At 53.6% G+C, this 17,942-nt stretch overlaps 1 protein-coding gene across 2 annotated transcripts in view; it reads right to left on the bottom strand.

Annotated features, from left to right (window-relative positions):
* Positions 1–317: 317 nt before the first annotated feature.
* The window catches only part of MAP2K3 (mitogen-activated protein kinase kinase 3), a 30,806-nt gene continuing 13,181 nt past the window's right edge, over positions 318–17,942 (bottom strand). For both annotated transcript variants that reach the window (XM_074552667.1, XM_005487430.4), the window contains exons 2-13: positions 13,803–13,835; positions 13,353–13,422; positions 11,573–11,621; positions 9,195–9,308; positions 8,428–8,547; positions 8,160–8,276; positions 7,979–8,030; positions 7,076–7,203; positions 6,445–6,522; positions 4,113–4,252; positions 3,398–3,443; positions 318–2,986 (exon numbers count right to left, since the gene is read on the bottom strand). In XM_074552667.1, coding sequence (XP_074408768.1) covers positions 2,903–2,986; positions 3,398–3,443; positions 4,113–4,252; positions 6,445–6,522; positions 7,076–7,203; positions 7,979–8,030; positions 8,160–8,276; positions 8,428–8,547; positions 9,195–9,308; positions 11,573–11,621; positions 13,353–13,422; positions 13,803–13,835 — 1,031 coding nt within the window. In that variant the 3' untranslated portion in view covers positions 318–2,902. The remainder of the gene's footprint in view (positions 2,987–3,397; positions 3,444–4,112; positions 4,253–6,444; positions 6,523–7,075; positions 7,204–7,978; positions 8,031–8,159; positions 8,277–8,427; positions 8,548–9,194; positions 9,309–11,572; positions 11,622–13,352; positions 13,423–13,802; positions 13,836–17,942) is intronic.

Genomic DNA, 17,942 nt, shown 5'->3' with positions numbered 1-17,942 from the left:
GATCCCCGATCCATGGTGAGCATCCCTGCCCCAGAACCCCACAGCCTCACCCTCCTGCCCCACAAACCCACAGCCTCCCCCTCCTGCCCGGCCCCAGGGATGCTGAGTCGGGGTTCCCGTGTTCTGCAAGCCCTCCCCAGCCTCCTGCACCCCCAGGCCCCGGGAGCTGCTCCAGGGATCCCATCCCAAGGGTCACAGCTTGTACAATCCCCAAATCAGCAGCAGCATCACCCCACACTATAGGGAGAAAGCAGGATTCCCCTCCAAGCTGCTGCCCCAAAAGCCTCCAGCCCTCAAACAGCAAGAGGAGACAAGAATCAGGTTTGAGGGTGAATTTTATTGGAAATAAGGATGGGGTTGAGGGTACAGACCATTCCCAAAAATACAAGGGGAGAGCGGCTTCCCATGTGAGTCAAAGTCCTCGCCCACCTTAAAGCCAAGCTGGTTCTCCCCAGGAACTGCCACTGCAGAGGGAATGAGGTGGGACAGGGGAGCAGGGAGGTGGAAAGGACACGGGATCTGGACAGGTAAACCTGTGTAGAATGAAGCAGAGGAGATGGCACAGGGGGTGTGGTGTGTCGGCCTCCTCAGCAAAGCCTCAGCTCATCCACAGGGGCCCAAGCCCACCCCAGAGCCATCTCCCCTGTCTGAATGGGCAGATGCTCCCTTATCCCAAAATACAGAAATCAGGACTCTCTCCAGGAGGAGAAATGCAGAAAAAAACCCAAAAAGCATGCAAAAAAAATTTTTTTTACAAAAATGAACACCATTCCCCAAAGCACCAAAAAAGGGTGAGCTAAAGGAAGGGGAAAGGAATTTAAACAGAGAAGGGAGAAAACCCAAAAGCTCAACTCAAAACAAAAATAATCCAAAGTAACCAACTATGAAAAAAAAAATTACAGTTGTACATCTCAGCAGCAAAGCTGTCAAACCAAGCAGGTACAGGTGAGTGTCGGGTGGTTTGCAGAGCAGGATGAGGAGGAGGGAGACATGGAGAACATCAATCACTTCCTTATTTTCCATCCAGAGATGGGCTGGGGGGTCAGGGTTGAACCAAAGCCCAACAGGGTTTGTGCAGCTCCACCTGGGCTGGGTCCCTCAGGGTTTGTGGACTCAGGGAGGGGGATCAGAGGGATGGCACAGGAAAAGCCTTGGCTGTGTGATGCATCAAGGGCTGAAAACCATTTTCTCCAAAGCAGCTTTCCCAGGTGGGGACAGATGGTGTGGAGCACCCCAGCTCCCAGCCCAACACTGCATCAAACCCTGGACTGCAGGAGGGGGGATAATGAATTTAAGGGAACATCATTCTTCATTGAAGGGGACCCTGAACACTGGGAATTCACCCTGAAATCCAGACCTCCAGGGCATGAATTTCAGGAATAAGATTTTTAAAAGATTCAGTTAAAAAATAGATGCATTTCTTTAAAAAGGAAAGAAGAAAAGTAATCTCAGGCCAGAGTGTTTTCTAGTGACCCCTTCCCCACCTGCCCAAATTTAGCCAGAAAAATCGTTATTACGCCAGATCTGCTGGCCACATAGACATCCACACATTCATCATTGATTTAAAAATATATAATATATATAGAGCACACATACACACACACAAATATATATTAGAAAAAGAAAAAAAATCCTTCAGAAAAACTCAATTATTAAAAAAAAAAAAAAAAAAAAAACAAAACCAAATTCCACAGCCGGTGCGTTTATCCGTGATCATGTACAGTAGAAGCCAGAAACCCCTCCTGCTCCCCTGGCTCCCCTGGCTGGGAGCTGGGGGAAACACATCAGGTTTTCACAGTGGATTTGTCAGCAGAGAGAGAACTGCTCCTCCCTCCTCCCACACAGAAAGGGCTTTAATTTATAGCGAGTTAATCAAACCTAGGAAACACGAAGTTACAAAGTCCATCATATATAGACATCAAATGTACAACAGCCCCGGGCCAGTCCCTGGGCTTTGGCTCTCGCTGGCACCCGCAGGGGTTGGGGACAGTTTGGGACGCCAGGGGTGCGAGTTCAGCCTCTGGAACGGTGTCACAGTGCGAGGTCTGACAGCAGCTCCAGGCTGGAGCAGATGGAGCAGAGACTTCTCAGGAGCCAGGCAGGGTGGGATGGAGGCAGCCAGGGCTGAGGAAGGCGATGCCCAGGGCAGGGATGTGACCCCCCAGCCCACAGGGAGGACAAGCAGCTGCTGTGTCTGCATCCCCTTGTGCCCACCAGGGAAGGGAGGGATGCTGGGTGAAGCCCTGCAGCTTGTGGCACAGTGGGCTCGTGGAAAAATGCCTTTTTCTCCCTCTCCTCAAGAGAGCAGCATTGACTGAGGGAGAGGGATGCCCGGGCTGGTGCTGCCTCAAAGGGTCCTTAAGGTGTTGAGCCAGGCATGAAAACATTCAAACATTGCTCTGGTGTGAGCAGCAGCCCAGGGAGCTCCACGAGCCCCTAAAGCTGTATGAGCTCCTGGGGGCAGAGAGCCAGGCACAGAGAGAAGGCAAATGAGACCAGACTCCAAGGAAGGGACTTGGGCAGGCAGGAGAGGAGTGGGAGAAGCACAGCAGCACTGGTTCTCTCTGTCTTCCCCTGACAGCAAAGAATCACAACGCCCTGTGCTGTGCTCTGGGTACTGGGGAGGGGAGGTGGCCCCGGGCACCCTCTGCTCCTCTCAGGGACCTCCTGAGCCTTCGGAGTCCTTGGCTTGGCTGGGAAGGTGCTGGCTTCAAAAGGCTCCTCCTGCGGGATTGTTTTTTCCTCAGGGCAAAGAGAAAAAGAGATTTTGATGGGGCCAGAGATGCCCCCAGGCCGGGGGGGTGGATCTGTGATTTGTGCAAAGCACCCTGAACTGGAGTCCTCGCTCGCTCTCCTGCGGGAAGCCGGGATGGAGGGACTGCAGGGAGCTGGGAGCTGGCAGTTAGGAGTCTTCCCCGAGGATCTCTGTCACAAAGGAGGCCATGTCAGTCTCTTTGGTGTCGTGCAAGGTGAAAAAAGGGTGTTCCTGCCAACGAGATCAAAGAAAACGTCAGCTGACACCACAGACCCCCGGGGATGTCACACAGCTTAAGGTGGATTCCACTCTCCTCCCCAGACTCCCACAGACACCATTCTTCAGCTAAAACATTAACTCTGTCATTTCTCAGTTCAGCCCCAGCAGGCCGTCCCACCTTGGCAGCTGTAGTGCCATCCTTCCAGGTCTGAACTCTCCAAGAGCAGACAGGGCAGAGGGAGAAAACACCTGGAAACCCTGACCTTAACACCCATGAAACCAACACAGCCTTCCACACCTCTGACACACTACACCCATCCTGCTCCATGCCTGAAAATCATCCACAAGTTGTCCCATTTCCCTGCTGGACCACTGAGTTTCAAAACTGGGAATAAAGACCAGCAGAAGCAGCTCTGCACTCACCATAAGTTCTAAATAGTTCATTCGCTCAGCTGGGTTCTTCCTTAGGCTGGAAGGAAAAAAACAAAGGGACAGAAAGGCTGTAGGATCTTTTGCTGAACATGGTTTGTCATAGGGGATCTCCCCTTCCCATGGGCTGCACCCATCCCTCTCCCTCCTTGCCTGAGCAGGTTTGAACCACCAGCAAAGCAGCCAGGCAGGTAACTGGGGAAGGACAACTCAGTGTTTTGCCACAAAAAGCACAAGCCAAGCAGCTCTGCAGCCTGCCCCACACAGAGAACAACTGGCAAGGAGAGGATATGGTTTCCCAGCACCTGCAGGGCGAGCTTGCCCTTGCCTGGCAGCTCCAGGGAGCAGGGGACACCCTGGGGAAGCAGCATCCCACAGAACCACAAAGCAGCTTTCACCCAGAGGCTGCCAGGGGGTGCTTCTGGTTTCGCTGCCACTTTGCCAGAAAACACCAACATTGCAGCAGCAGCGACAGGAAAAGGGGAAGAGAAACCTCTGCACCTTCCAGCCAGCCTGGGTGAGTCAGGCTGAGAGCAAAACCAGTTTGGGCAGCGCTTCCTGCCATGCTGAGCACCAGGTACAGCGAGGAGGGCAGAAATGGGCTAATAAAGGACAGCCAAGCCAGCCCCACACTCCACTGCAGCCCCCACGGATCAGGGCTGCTCCTCAGGCAGCCTGGGGGAGCCAGCAGTCCCTGCTGGAGCCTCACCACTGTGCTGTGAAGTCCACGAACTCCTTGGAGAAGCGTTCGGGGGGCAGCTGGGGCGAGGGCTCCTCCACCACCTGCTTGAGCTGCTGGAAGGGCGTCCCCCAGGACTCGTAGGGGAAGCGGAGAATGGCCAGCTCGATCTGGGGGCGAGGCAGGGACACGTGAGAAACACACCAGGAACAACCCCACAATGCCCAGACAGCTCAGATCCAAGGAAAACCCTCTTTCCTTAATGTGAGACACACACCAGGAACAACCCCACAATGCCCAGACAGCTCAGATCCAAGGAAAACTCTTTCCTTAATGTGAGACACACACCAGGAACAACCCCACAATGCCCAGACAGCTCAGATCCAAGGAAAACCCTCTTTCCTTAATATGAGACACACACCAAGCATAGCCCCATGATGCCCAGACAGCTCAGATTCAAAGGAAAACCCTCTCTCCTCAACCTGAGACACACAACAGGGACAACCCCACAATGCTCAGATTCAAAGGAAAACCCTCTTTCCTTAATATGAGACACATACCAAGCACAACCTCATGATGCTCAGATCCAAAAGAAAACCCTCTTTCCTCAATGTGAGACACACACCAGGTACAGCCCCACCATGCACAGATTCAAAGGAAAACTCTCTTTCCTTACAAACCATTTTCAATTTGGGTCATACCACCTTTTTTTTTTCTTATCTTTTTTTTAAATACAAAGACCCAGAGGCCAAAAGTACTTCCTTTTGAGGTTGGTTCAGCATATTAATGCATTTACAGGAAGTCACAAAAGATATGTAAAATGGGATTATTTAAAAAGATAATAATAACAGCACACAGCTTCTGCACTGGTTTCCAAAGTGCTCTGCTGGCCCTAAGGCAGCCTCTGGGCCCTGGGCTGGCACTGCATGAGCTAAACACACAAAGAATCCACAAACCCAAGAAAAATTAAGTGCTAGAACATAATTTTGCCAAAACCACCTCAATTACTGGGTTCTTCCTACAAGTCACCTCTGGTCCATCCCTCATTTAAGCAGGAAAAGGTCTGTCACAGCTCTTGGGTAGTCTCCTCATGCCAAGGATCAGCTCCTGTCTCAAAATGGGCAACAGAACCTTGAGACCTGCCTGGCAGGGTGTGATGGGATGGGAGGAATAACAAACCTGAAAGGACAGAGCCCAATGTCCCTCCCTGCTCTGGCTCAGGTCAGGGGAGCTCAGTTCCTGCTGCTCCAAAACTGAATAAAACCACCAGCCCAGGAAGGCCTGGAACAGCCCTGCAACTCAATGGCTCACAAACTGTCTGGTCTGAAATCAATCCAAGTCCTTCATAAAGAAAATGAACCTAAAAAGCCCCAGGAAGCCAGCCCAGGAGGAAGACACGAGAAGGAACCAAACACTCAGGGGCTCCATTCAGCTGCAGGCTGGCCAGCTTCCAGCAAGGTGTCCTCTCCCTTCCAGCTCTGGAAAGGTTTGGATAGTCCATCACTCAGAGTCTCCCATCCCACAGCTTCCTGCAGCTCAGATGACATTCCTGATGACATTTCCAGTCAGCCAGACCAGCTCTGCACTGGCATGGGGACACCAGGGAGAAGGGCTTGAGTTTGGCACTTGGGTGTAGATGAGACCACGCTGGAATATTTGCCAAGACACAGCATGCACAAACACAGGGATGCAGCCCCCAAAAGAAAAGCCTAAGAGGGCACAGGAAAAGTTCCTGAAAATAATCTGCCCTCAGAAAAAATCTCCTGGAAAGCAGGAGCTGTTTCCCAGGCAGCATCCCCTGGAGCCAGCAGCTGGGATTTCCTCTGTCCACTGGCGCCAGAGGATCTCAGCTGCTTTCTGCAAGGTCTGCTTCTTGCAGGAGGCAGATAAACCATCCCAAGCAGCTGCAGTTTTGGAACTGAAAGCATTTCCCCTTCCTGTTGGCTGCTGTGAGCTACCCCGCAGGCAGGATTTGCTGCAAACCACACACAGCAGCTCTCAGTGCAGCAGGACTGGAATCCCCTGACAGGCTCTGGTGACTTGGGGGGTGAAGCAGGAAAGCTGAGCCCCAGCTGCAGCAAACCCTGCTCCACTGACCACCCTCAGCCAGCAGGCAGGGAGCTGCAGGGCAATTAAAATCCAGACTCTTGGATACTCAGCATGGATACTCATTGTCATCCTGGTATTGTCTGCTGGGAGCCTGAATTCCCTGGTAATTAACCTCATTGTCCATGCTCAAATTGAGCCCTGCTTGATGGGCACTCACCCAGCTGCCAGTGCTCCCAGCAGAGCACAGCCCCACCTGCCCAAACCCCATCCCAAACCCAGGGCTGCAGGTCCAGGTCCCAGCCCTTGGTGTTACCATTGTGATCCCAAGGCTCCAGACATCTGACTTCACGTTGTAGCCCTTCTGGTTCAGCTCAGGGTTTATTCTTTCTGGCTGTAACAGCAAAATGGGAGATGTTACCACTCCTGCTTTTCCAGTGCAAGCCCCACAGAGCACATCTCTGGCTCCAGAAGCCAGGCTGAGTGGATTTCCCTGGCTCATGTCCCCAGAGAGGCAGGGTCTGAGGTTGAATCCAGTTCTGATGAAAGCCACATCTTGCTCCACACAACTCACATCAACTCTGCCTCTTTGCAGGGGAGTGAATCCTGCATGATCCCTCCCCCAGGAGCACACACTTCCCACATGGATGCCACAGATGGCAAAGGGAAATTCAGACTGACTTGAGGATGAAACTAAACAATCCTGCCAAGAAAAGCCTCAGCACTTTCTATCCAACAAGGAGCAGTGCCACAACCAGTTCTGTGTCCTTCTGCAGGTGGAAGGGGCAGAGGGAGAGTCACTGTGGGATTAACACAGAGCTGGGCTTACAGGGAGGCTCTGCTGAGTCAGGGAGAGCAGAGCACTCCTGAGTGGCTTTTGTCTCAGGCTGGAGGTGGAACAGACTCATTCCTGAGCAGGGCTGAGGCTGCACAGGGCTTGCACTTACAGCCATGTAGGGTTTGCAGCCAGCATCCATGGTCTTGGCTACAGAGTCCACCAAGTAACCACTGATCCCAAAGTCACACATCTTCACGTGCCCTTCCTTGTTGATCAGCACGTTGGAAGGCTTCACGTCTAAGAGGAAATGCAAGAGGGAAAATTTGGGTGTTTGCAGCGGTATTGAAGAGTCTGAGACAAAAATGGCAATTCCCTGCAGGCCTGGGAGGGACCAGGCAGGCCCCAACACACAGGGGAAGGGAGACAAAGCCCCAAAGTCTTATTGCAATAAAAGTTATTCACAGGACAACCAAGTCCTTAGGGAGAACAAGTCCCCTCTCCAAAGCAGGCAGGTCAAAAGGTTGAAAAAAAGTGTTGAGGAGTTTATCCCCAGCTCTTTAGGAGAGATTTAAGCCTTAAAAGCACAGCTCTGCCAAATCTTCAGGAGAGTTTGTCTCATGCACATCCTGGTCTGTCCACAACTACACAAGGGACTTTACCAGGGTGCAGAGCAAGACCTAGGTGTTACAATTCCCATCTGGGATTTTTTAAGGTCTCCTCCAGCCCTCACTTTACTAAAACTACCCAGCCAGGAGGATTTGGGGATTTTATCTCCAAGAGCTGCCTTCAAGGCACTTCTGTACTCCAAGAGGGACAGAGATGCTCATAAAAAATACAGGTGGTGAGGAATTCTGTTGTTACATTCAACCCTTCATCTGGAAAGAAGGAAGATAATCACACCCTGCAGAAAGGGAAGCATCTGAGGAAACAAGCATCTAGATCTGTCCACCACAGTCCTGAGCACCAACAGATTCCACTTCAGGCATCCCACAGGGACACAGCACACCTGGAAAGGTGCCCTCCCCTAGCCTGGATCTCCAGCCACACTCCACTAACCCCACCCAGCACTTACCTCTGTGGATTACAGACAGTTTACTGTGCAGGTGCTCCAGAGCTCGTACAATCTGGGGATAAAAGAGTGGAAAAGCAGCCATCAGTCACAGGCAGCAGCAGCCTCTCACTGCAAACACACCACAGCCCCCAGCAGCCTCAGGGGATGCACAAACCCATCAAAGGACCCAAGAGCCACTCACAGACACAGCCATTTTCCCCAAAATGTCTTCAGGGATGGTTTTCTTCTTCTCCAGTACTTTCTTGTAGAATTTATCTAGGGAAGTGTCCATGAGTTCCATGCAGATCCACACGTCACCCTGTGGATGGAGAGAAAGCAGCTGAGAGGGAATTCCCTGGAAACCCAGGGGAGATAAAGGGCTAGGCTGAAGAGCACAGAGAGGTGTTTTGGGGACAGTTTGGTGCAATCCCACAGCCCCAGGTGGCCCCAGGCACCCAGCAGGTCAGTACCTCACGGAACAGGGCTCCGTAGAAGGTGACTGTGTAGAAGCAGTCCACTGTCCTCATGGAGATGTCCAGGTCCATCAGCAACCTCTTCTGCTCCTGAGTGTTCACAGTGGCTCGAATCCTCTGAGACAAACATGAAACAACAAGAGTTTGGTGTAGGTGGGCTAACCAGATATCAGATATTCAAACAGTAGAAGATATTAGTAGATATTCAAACATTTGTTTTGGGTTGGCTAACTGGCCAACTTGCATGGTTTAAAAGCAAGCAAAGCAAAAAGGCATGACTATAACTTTTGATTGAGCTCCTTGAATCCCCCAGCCTGACTCAGGACCTGCAGTCCTGGGGCCAGGGTGTTTTATCCTTCTTTTGCAGCCAGCAGCACCCAGGAGGAGACGCCCAAATTGCCTCTGCCAGACAGAACCTCAACGAATGCCAAACCCTTGGCACGCTCTGCAGCGGGTGCAGGGCCAGGCCAGCAGCCTGGACAGGCACTCTGCCATGCCAGCCTTGCACTGCAGGCACCAATCCTGGATTGCCAGGCCTGTTATCAACCCCAGCGTGCCCAGTCAGTATCAGCACAAACCCTGCACTGGCCAAACCACACCAGGAACACCAGAGGCTGCCAAACGCAGATAAACCCATCCTCGTTTTGCCACAACTAGTGGAGCTCAGCAGTTCCTCTGCTCCCTTGGGGCTGTCTCTCATGGTCCCCACTCCACCCAGGTGTCCCAGCCCAGCCAGGTGTCCCAGCCCAGCCAGGTGTGCTCACCTTCACGGCCATGATGGTGCCGCTCTGCGCGTGCCGCACTTTCTCCACCACGCCATAGGCCCCACGGCCCAGCTCTGAAATGCTCACCAGGTCATCAGCTTCCACCTCGAAGTTCTTTAGGGAGAGAGGACAGAATGGCATCAGGGACAAGCAGGTTTATCAGCAAGGAGATCAGCAACACTGTCAGCTCGCTGGTGCAGAGCATTTCGAACAACGGACGACTCCAGAGGCAGCATGATGGGGGTATTTTTGGCTCTTTTGAATCACAGCCCAAACCCTCTCACCCCACACTCACCAGGGTTCATTTAATTCCCCCTCTGCAGCTGGAGATCAGGACTTTGATCCTGTAAGCCCAAGGGCACCAAAGGTTGGTGCCTCTCTGCCTGTGGGGATTACCCACCAAGGGTATTTCTGCAGTTGCTGAACTATCTGCAGGATTTTAACAGCTCCTGTGCCAACATGGGCAGCAGTCAGGAGCCTCCACCAAGCTCCAAACCCCTGTGTGCAGCCAGGGATGGCTCACCTCTCCCCACATCCCAAAAACCATCAGTCACAAAAACCTCTCTGTGTGTCTAACACCTCTCTTAGATGGGGTGCACACAGCAACTGCATTTCTAAGTGAGTTCAACAGGTTTTACCCACTTTCAGTACCTTCTCCTACCACCAAAAAGCTGCCAGCAAGGTAAAACCTGAGTTAACATTAAGAAAACAACTACCTAAGCTGTGAAAAAGCCATGGCCAGAGCTCACCCTGACACTGCAGGGAGCCAGCGAGCTCCTGCACCAGCCACAAACAAGTTTCCCTAAAGCCACGTTCCCCTGTAATTGCTGCCTCTGCTGGGCAGGGCACCAACCCAGTGACACACAGGCTATTTTTGGATGCTGCATTCATGGCTCCTAATAAGTCACAGCCTCCTTTATCCAGCCAGCCTTTATCCAGCCTCCAGCTCTCTCCTCCGGTCTCAGGGAACAAAAATAATACCAGGATGCCAAAGTGCCCCAGTGGCCACAAAGGCAGCGAGGGTGGGAAAGGAGCTCGGCACAGCTCCGGATACGGAGCTACGCCCTGAGCAGGGAGAGAGGAAACGGCCTCTGGCTGGGACGTGTGGCTGCCAGACTCTGGCCAGCCCTGTCCCCTCAGCACTGTCCCCTCAGCACAGGCAGCAGCCAGCGGGTCTGCCCGACCTTCCTGCCAGCCCTGGCTGCAGCCAGATGTGGCTGTGGATGGCAGCCAGATGTGGCGCGCAGGGAGGGCTGAGCTCAGCCTGAGCTGTGCCCTGCCCAGCACAGGAAGGTTCTGGCCCTTTCCTGGGCAGGACGTGGATCCTGAAGTGAGGAGAGCACGGGCAGCAGGCAGAGGAGCAGTGCAGGGGCCTCCAGGAAGGATCCGGTGGTGCTTTTTGCACACGTGTTGTGCAGTTGTTTCTGGTTATTGTGTTTTTCCTTTCCTGGCATTTGCCCTGAGGCTCCCAGCAAGCTCCAGGAACCAGCGCTGCCCTGCCCAGCAACAAGAGGTGATGGAGGCACCCACGGAGCCCTGCCAGGACAATGGGATGCATGGCATGGCCTGTGCACATCCCAGGGACCCGAGGTCACCTCCCACCTCCGCTCCTGAAGCTGCACTCCTGCCCCAGCCCTCCTCTCCACCATGTCACTCCAAAATACCCAGACCAGACCCTTCCTGCAAACACTGGAGCAAGCAGGGAAGTGACTCTGGAGAGTTCTCCCTAGGCTGCAGCACTGTCCCCTTGCACACACAGTGCTCAGGCTGTCACAGAGAGCATCTCTCCCAGAGCTCCAGCTACACACAACACCAGAAAACAGCACAGGCAGCAGGATTGCTCCCTGGACCCAGCCAAAGCTTCCACTCCTCAACCCTAATCCTTGCACTGAGGCCAAGGGACCCAGATCCCATCAGCCAAGCCTCCTCCCAGCCTGGAAGGGTCTGGATATAGGGCTGATCCAATGCAGGGTATTTTTAGCTCGTTTGCAAACAGCTTCTGCAGCCCCAAGAGAGTCCATACAAGAGAATGAAATAAAGAGGGACAGTGGCTATTTCCAGCAGTGCTTTTCATCAGGTCACCAGGAAAGACTTTGGAGAGCCAGAGAGAAACTTTGTGCCCAGCTTCTCCTGGGCCTCAAGCAGCACCACAGGCAGGATAAAGGGACTTTGTTAGGGGCAGCCTGAGAGCTTGGTGAGGCCACCCTCATTTAGGGCAGATGGGTTGGATCATCCTAGAATGGTTTAGATTGAAAGTTGTACCCCATGAGGCTGCTGTCCTGATCTGACAGGTTGCAAAGCACAATCCACAGAGCCCTCCATGCCCAGGGAAAACCAAACTGGAAGGAAGCAAAAAAAGAAACCCCATTGACACGTACTTTATCTCCAATGGTAATGAAGGCCCTGGAGTCCAAGTTCCTGGGAGGCCTGCAAGAAATGAGACAGAGTCAGGAGAAAGCCCAGCTTCATTCACCCTCTTGGCCAGAGCCAGGTTTCACATTCCTTTTGAGCACACTCAGCTGCTGCTTCCCCACTGTGCCTCACTGTAGGTTCCAACCAGCCCCCTCCAAACACCCACAAATGCTTTAAATGGTGCCAGTAACGCCTCAGCCCACACCCACAGGGCACAGTGAGAACCCAGGGAATCAGCCAGGTGAGACATGCACCACACCACCAGGCTGTGAAACCATTCCTGCTGGGGAGAGGAGCCTGAGGATCTGAGAGGAGACGTTTCTGTGGCAGAGCAGCTCGGCTGTCGTGTTTTGACAGGCAGGTGTTGTAGCAGCACAGCCACGTAGCCCGAAACGCACGCGAGGGAACAACAGGTAATTCCTCCCCTGTGAGTCATTTGTGTACACTCTGCTGCCTGTTCCAGGCAGCCAGAGCAGGCAGCACTTTGGTGTCACCCTTTGCACAACACCAGGCAGGTGAAAGTTGGTGCTTTATGGCTTTTTTTCCTTATTGCTGCCCACTTCCCATTCTGGGCAGCACGGTGCTTTTAGAGGCACCACGAGTGCTCTGCCCCTTGTGCCTCACTGCTGGGCTCTCCCCATCCCCTGGGAGCTCCTAAAGAGCACAGATTGCCCAACTGGTTTAGTCTCAATTCCCATCAGAGCAGCCTCCAGCTTCAAGGAAGTACTTTGGGCTCTGAGCAAAAGCCTTGCACTCTGCAAATATTTGCACTGCAGCTTGAAAAGCAGGGAGAGAAGGAGCAGTGGGCAGCTTGCACTGGCCTCTGGGCGTGCAAAGCCCTGCAGACTCCAGCATGAGGCCTTCTCCAGGGGAAACTCAAGCCCTGGCAGGAGCAGAGGCAGATGTGCCCGTGGGGGAAGGAGGAGGCTGTCACAGGCAGGGCAGGGCAGGGCTGTGTGAGCTCCCCTGCCTCCCCCTTTCTACCTGGGGGTTTGCAGCAGTGATATTTCCCTTTTGGGGCCTTCACTGCTCTCCTGGAGTTCTCTAGAAGAGGTTTCTGGAGCAAACAAGGCTCGGCAGTGGTGATGCAGCCCAAAGTGTTTTGGAAGAGCACCATGGAAGTGGAATTTTAGCAGTCTGCTCTTCGTCAAACCAAGCACAGCTACCCTGGGCTCTCCCCCACGGCATAACAAGCATCTCAAAGCAAACAGGGCAGGGAGAAATTCCAGTGCCCTGAGATACTGCTGGGCACTGGCCACAAACAGCACACAGTTCAAGATGTCTGTGTCCTCCTTATAGCAGGGTAGGGAGCTGCAAACAACTCAAACTAAACCTGATACTCAGGTCGTGTAAAACACACCCCAGCTTTGTGCCTCTGGTTTCTGTTGCGGTCCAGCTACCACCACTTCTCTTCCCCTGCATTAAAATTCTTCCCTCAGGCAGATTCCCACTCTCTACCACATCTTTGCCCTTTGGCATTGGCACAGCCATGGCAGAAACACTGGGGAGAGCTCCCCAGAGGATTCTGAGTCTTTGCCTTTGGGACATTTCCTATCAAACAGGCACCTCCCAGAGCAACACATGCTGTGCACGTTTCTGCACACACGTGTGCAATTCCTCCTCATCATCCAGCTTCACAGAAAATAACAACTATGCTGATTTTGGGAACCCTTCACAGGCCATTCCCCCTGAGGAAGTGCCAAATGCAGCTCTGGAGAAGAAGCTCTAAGCAGCAGAGATCCTTACGTGGTGTTGGCCACGGGTGGTTTGATGGGGACACATGTTATCCTCAGGTCCCGTTTCTTCTTGCCTTTCACTGCAAGAGAAGATGCACACGTGAGGTGAGCAAATGGATTTTTGTTTCTTTTCCTTCAAGCACCCTTTTCCCAGCAGCCACTAGGCAGGAATGCACGGCTTGGACCCCTCACCATGGTCAGCAAAATGCAAAGAAGGTCACAGCGACCACTTGCCCAGAATTTTAGGTAAAAGCCAAAGCACAACTGGGTCTCAATGACACTGTTGAGCACTGCTCTGTAGAAATAGCCAAGGGTGCACCAACAGACCATTTTCCAGGTCTTGAAGCCAAGCACTGTACCCCAAAATTGCTCTTTACCCTTCATGGCCATTAACAGTCCCCTCTCTTTGGGGTTTAAACCCTTTCTGGGGTGAAAGCTACAATTTCTGCTGGGCACTTACCTGGTTTGTGTGGCTCCAAGGATCCTTTGGAATCTGAAAGAGAAAAACGAGACAGCAGCTCAGCCTCCATGTGCAGCCAGAGCAGAGAGCAGCCCTGTGCCCCTCATGGCTCATGGACCAGCAGAGCTCCAGGAGAGGGAGGCAGCTGGGCTTTGGGAGCACAGCCAGGCCTGGCCCCATCCCCGTTTCTCCAGCCACAAGAGGTCCCCACGCCATTAGTGATGTGCAGGGCTCCCAAAAAAACATTCCCAGTCCAGAGGGCCCCAGCCCCAGCCTGGCCTTCCTGGCAAGAGCCAGAGCTGGATCTGCCATGGAGAGCAATGACCATGAGACATCCAGCAAAAATCCAACAAAAGCGCTCCAAAATCCAGCAAAAGGAAGGAGTTGGTCCCAGCAGGAGAGGGGACACCCCATTCATAACAAATGGAAAATAGGGCAAAACCAGACATGAGCTCACTGTCAGCCAGCAGTGAACCTCTCACAAATCTGGGGCTGAGGCACAAGGACAAGGCACCAGGCAAGAGGATGCTCCTGTCCCCCTCCTTTAAACAGCCCTGAGATAACAGCACCCACTGCTGCAGAGGGAAACGGGGCTCAGGCAGGGCCAGAAACCTGCAGGTGAAGAAAATTCCATCCCTGGGAAAACAAACTGACCCCAAGGGGCTGAAAGTGCAGCAGCTTGGAGAGCATGGAGGGCCTGATCCCCCCAGGAGAGACAAGGGGGCAGCTGCACTGTGCAGCCAAAGCTGCTGTGGCTGCACAGAGCTGGAAGATCCATTGCAAAGCAGGAATACCAAGGTGTGCTCCAGGCTCAGCGTGGCCTTGGACAGCCTTCCAGAGCAGCTCCCACCTGCCTGGCTGCTGGGAGCAGGCGTGTGGACAAAGTCCAGCACTCCAAAGGCTGCCAGGGAAGGGAGGAGCTGCAATTTCAGCAGGAGACAGCACCGTGCAGCAGCTCCTGCAGCTGCAGCAGGACAGAAAGGAGGCACATGGCCAGCATGAGCCCAGCTCTGACAGCCCCCAGCCCTGTGCCCTGCCAGCTCCAGGACAAAACAGTGACTCACTTCTCCTGCCCTGACCTTCCCCAAATGCAAACCTCACTGAGGTTGTGGGTCTGCAGCACACTGCAAAGGTCCCACCTGCAGGACCAGCAGCATCCCTCCCTGCTGAGGGAATCAGCACAGATCAGCCCACACCCCCACCTTATCTGCCACTTTTCCTGCATCAGAGCTGAGCCAAAGGCTCCAAGACCAGCACAGTTTCCATGATGTGAACTTCCAGCTCAGTGAAAGCAGCACAGGAGCCACTCCACCCCAAACCCATCCCGCTGGGATGGAAAGCACCTGACCGTGTCAGAGCAGTCACAAGTTCCAATCTGTGAGCCTGCAGAGTTTCCCTTCCCCACTGCCCACCCAGCAGGGCTGGAAGGGGCACTATGAATAGCCCCACACACCCACGGATGGCACTTGGCAAAACACCCAGTGGAGCAACGACGGGAGCAAACACACAACGGAGCCAGAGGAACGATCCTGTCCGTGGGTTCAGCAGTGCCTCCCTTCCCACTCCCAGCCTCCTGCTACTCAGTGTGGGAGGCCAAGAACAGAATCTACAAACTGGGGTCCCCTGAGTCCTTCTGCAAGCTGGGGAGTTGCTGTGGGCACTCAGGGGATGGATTTTGCCCTGTGCTGAGCATTTCTCCCCCAGGACCTGCTCCAAAACTCAGTTTGGTCTCTGCTCCACACACAGCCCCCCCTCCTCAAGCAGTTACCAGCCAGACCTGTACACGCAGCCCTGCAATCCCCCCATGCTGGCTGGGATCCTGCTCCATCTGTTTGCTCTCCCTCTCCCCAATTGCCATAGTAACCCCGCGGAGCCGGCACAAAGCGCCTTCTGTGCCACCAGCAGCTCCCCTGGCACCGTGGCCGTGACTCACAGGGTCCACAGGCACCCAAGCCAGCCTCTGCAGGGTGGCCTGAGCCCTTCCTCAGCCCTTCTGGGCTTGGAGGGAGCTGGGAGCACCCAGGGTGGGGTTGGGAATCACAGGGTGCCTTGTCCAGCAGAGCCCAAGCTTGCAGGCAGGATTTGCAGCATGGGATATCAGGGCAGCAAGGGACACAGAGATTCCCTGTTCCAAACCTCCTGCTCCATACAGGAGAGTCTTTTGATGTGCCCTGGCCATGAACTCTGCTGTCACAGGCACCCTGTACTCCCAAACTTCCACCCTTGACTTCCCAGAGGTGGAATCAGCAACCATCCCTTTCCCAGCCTGTTCTGCTTAGCCCCAAAAGGCATTTCCTAGCTCCAACATGAAAAGGCACTGATTAAAGCAGAGGTATTATACCACCTCTCCCAGACTCTGCCTGGGCCACCTGAGAAGAGCAGAAAACCCAGCTCAGGAGATTCTTGCAAGAATAAAATCACCCAGGATGCTGCCCTGCAGCCAGGGAGCTGAGACAGAGGTTGGATTCACTTGTTACAGCTCTCCTAAAATCTGACATGAAATTTCCAGCTCCCAAAGGCTGGCCTGAGCTACTCCTTGCTGCAAGCTTCTCCCACTGCTTGTGCCTCTCCCCAGGGAGAGCCCATGCCCCATTCAGGGTGAATGAGAATGCAGGAAAAACAAGAGAAGGGAATAAAAAAAGGCCAAAAAGAGAGAAGCAGCAAGGCAGTGGGATGGGCATGACATGACCCTGCAACTCAAGCCCTTCAGCCCCCGCAGGCAGCTGCTGTCAGCTCCTTCCCACTGGAGAGTCCCTGGCACTGCCTCTCCCAGCCCTGAGACTCAGCACAATCCCTCCCGAGAGGGTCCCTGCAGGAGGAATTGCCAGAATGTGCACAACTGCTTCTGTCACCTGAAAACCCTGGAAATGCTCCAGTTTCCCAGGGCACTGGGCTCCTGCAAGAGGGGTGTCTGCAAGCATAAGTTCCTCTCAAGAAATCCCTCTGCAAAAGCCAAAAGGCAGCAGCAGGACAAGGCGATTTGGGGACATGTTCTGGTTATCTCTGCCAGCCCCGAGCCCACGGGGTGGCAGGGCACCATTCTGGGCACAGGAAAGGGCTGCCAGCCACAGACACACACACAGCACCGTGCCCTGCACCCAGGCAGGGGAAAATTAGCTGACAGAAGTTCCTGGTGCGGATGAAATTGCAACCCACGTGATGCTGCAGGCACGTAACTGCATCCTTTATGCTAAGAAAGGAACCATTTCCTCCTAAAGAGAAAAAAAGAAAAAAAAAAAAGCCCAAAGAGATTCTTTCTCATGCTATAACCACTACCAGTTAAGAACCACCAGACATTTCCTGGAACTGCCTAATTCAACACCGGAATCCTCATTTTTGCCACCACCAACTTCAGCCCTACTGAGCTGCACCTCTCCACGGGAGGTTTTTCCTTCCCACTCTGCTGGCGTGGGCGGAGAGAAATGAACAGGACAATCTAAAGAACTGCAAATAAAACTATTTGCCTGAGTCGACCTTTGAAATTAAACCTCACCACTGCCTCTCCAGGGCTCTGGTTGTAGCCCCAGGTGAAGTCCTGGGCACGGAGGCTGCTCTGAGAGCTGTGCTGCTTTGTTAATGCTGGGGGAAACGTTTTGGATGCATCTCAGTTCTCCTGGATCCAAGGAGGAGAGTCAGATGCCATGGATAGGGCAGAAGGCTGGAGGGTGGAACCCAGCCTTGCTGCAAATAAAGAGCTGGAACAAAAAAGCATGTAGGAAAGAAAAAAAGAAGAAAGGAAATAAATTGGAGGCAGGGTGCAGAACAGAAAGAGGGGAATTTGGGTGCTTGGTCATGAGAGCCAGCTCCTCACAGGCACACTTTGTGCTGTTTTCCACTGCTGGGAGTGGAACAAGCTATCCATGGAAGTGGAAAAAGGGCTCTCAAGCTGCTGAGAGCCATCACTCATCAGCCGCCGAGGTCCCGCTGCAGAGGGGCTCCCGCGGGTCAGCGCGCTCCGCACTTCTGCAAAACCGCCGGCGAGCAGCAGGAAAGAACCACGCTGCACAAAAAGCCCCTTGCAGCCCCAAAGCAGCCTCTCAGCCTGTGCTGAATCACAGCTGCTGACTGCTGGGGCCGTGGGCACCCACCTTGCCCGTGCAACAGGCGGGGGACAGCCACCAAGAGCTGCTGGAAAACCCT

Source organism: Zonotrichia albicollis, chromosome 16 (genome assembly GCF_047830755.1).
Source record: "Zonotrichia albicollis isolate bZonAlb1 chromosome 16, bZonAlb1.hap1, whole genome shotgun sequence".
Taxonomy (NCBI): Eukaryota; Metazoa; Chordata; class Aves; order Passeriformes; family Passerellidae; genus Zonotrichia; species Zonotrichia albicollis.
This window is presented reverse-complemented; position numbering and strand designations above follow the sequence as displayed.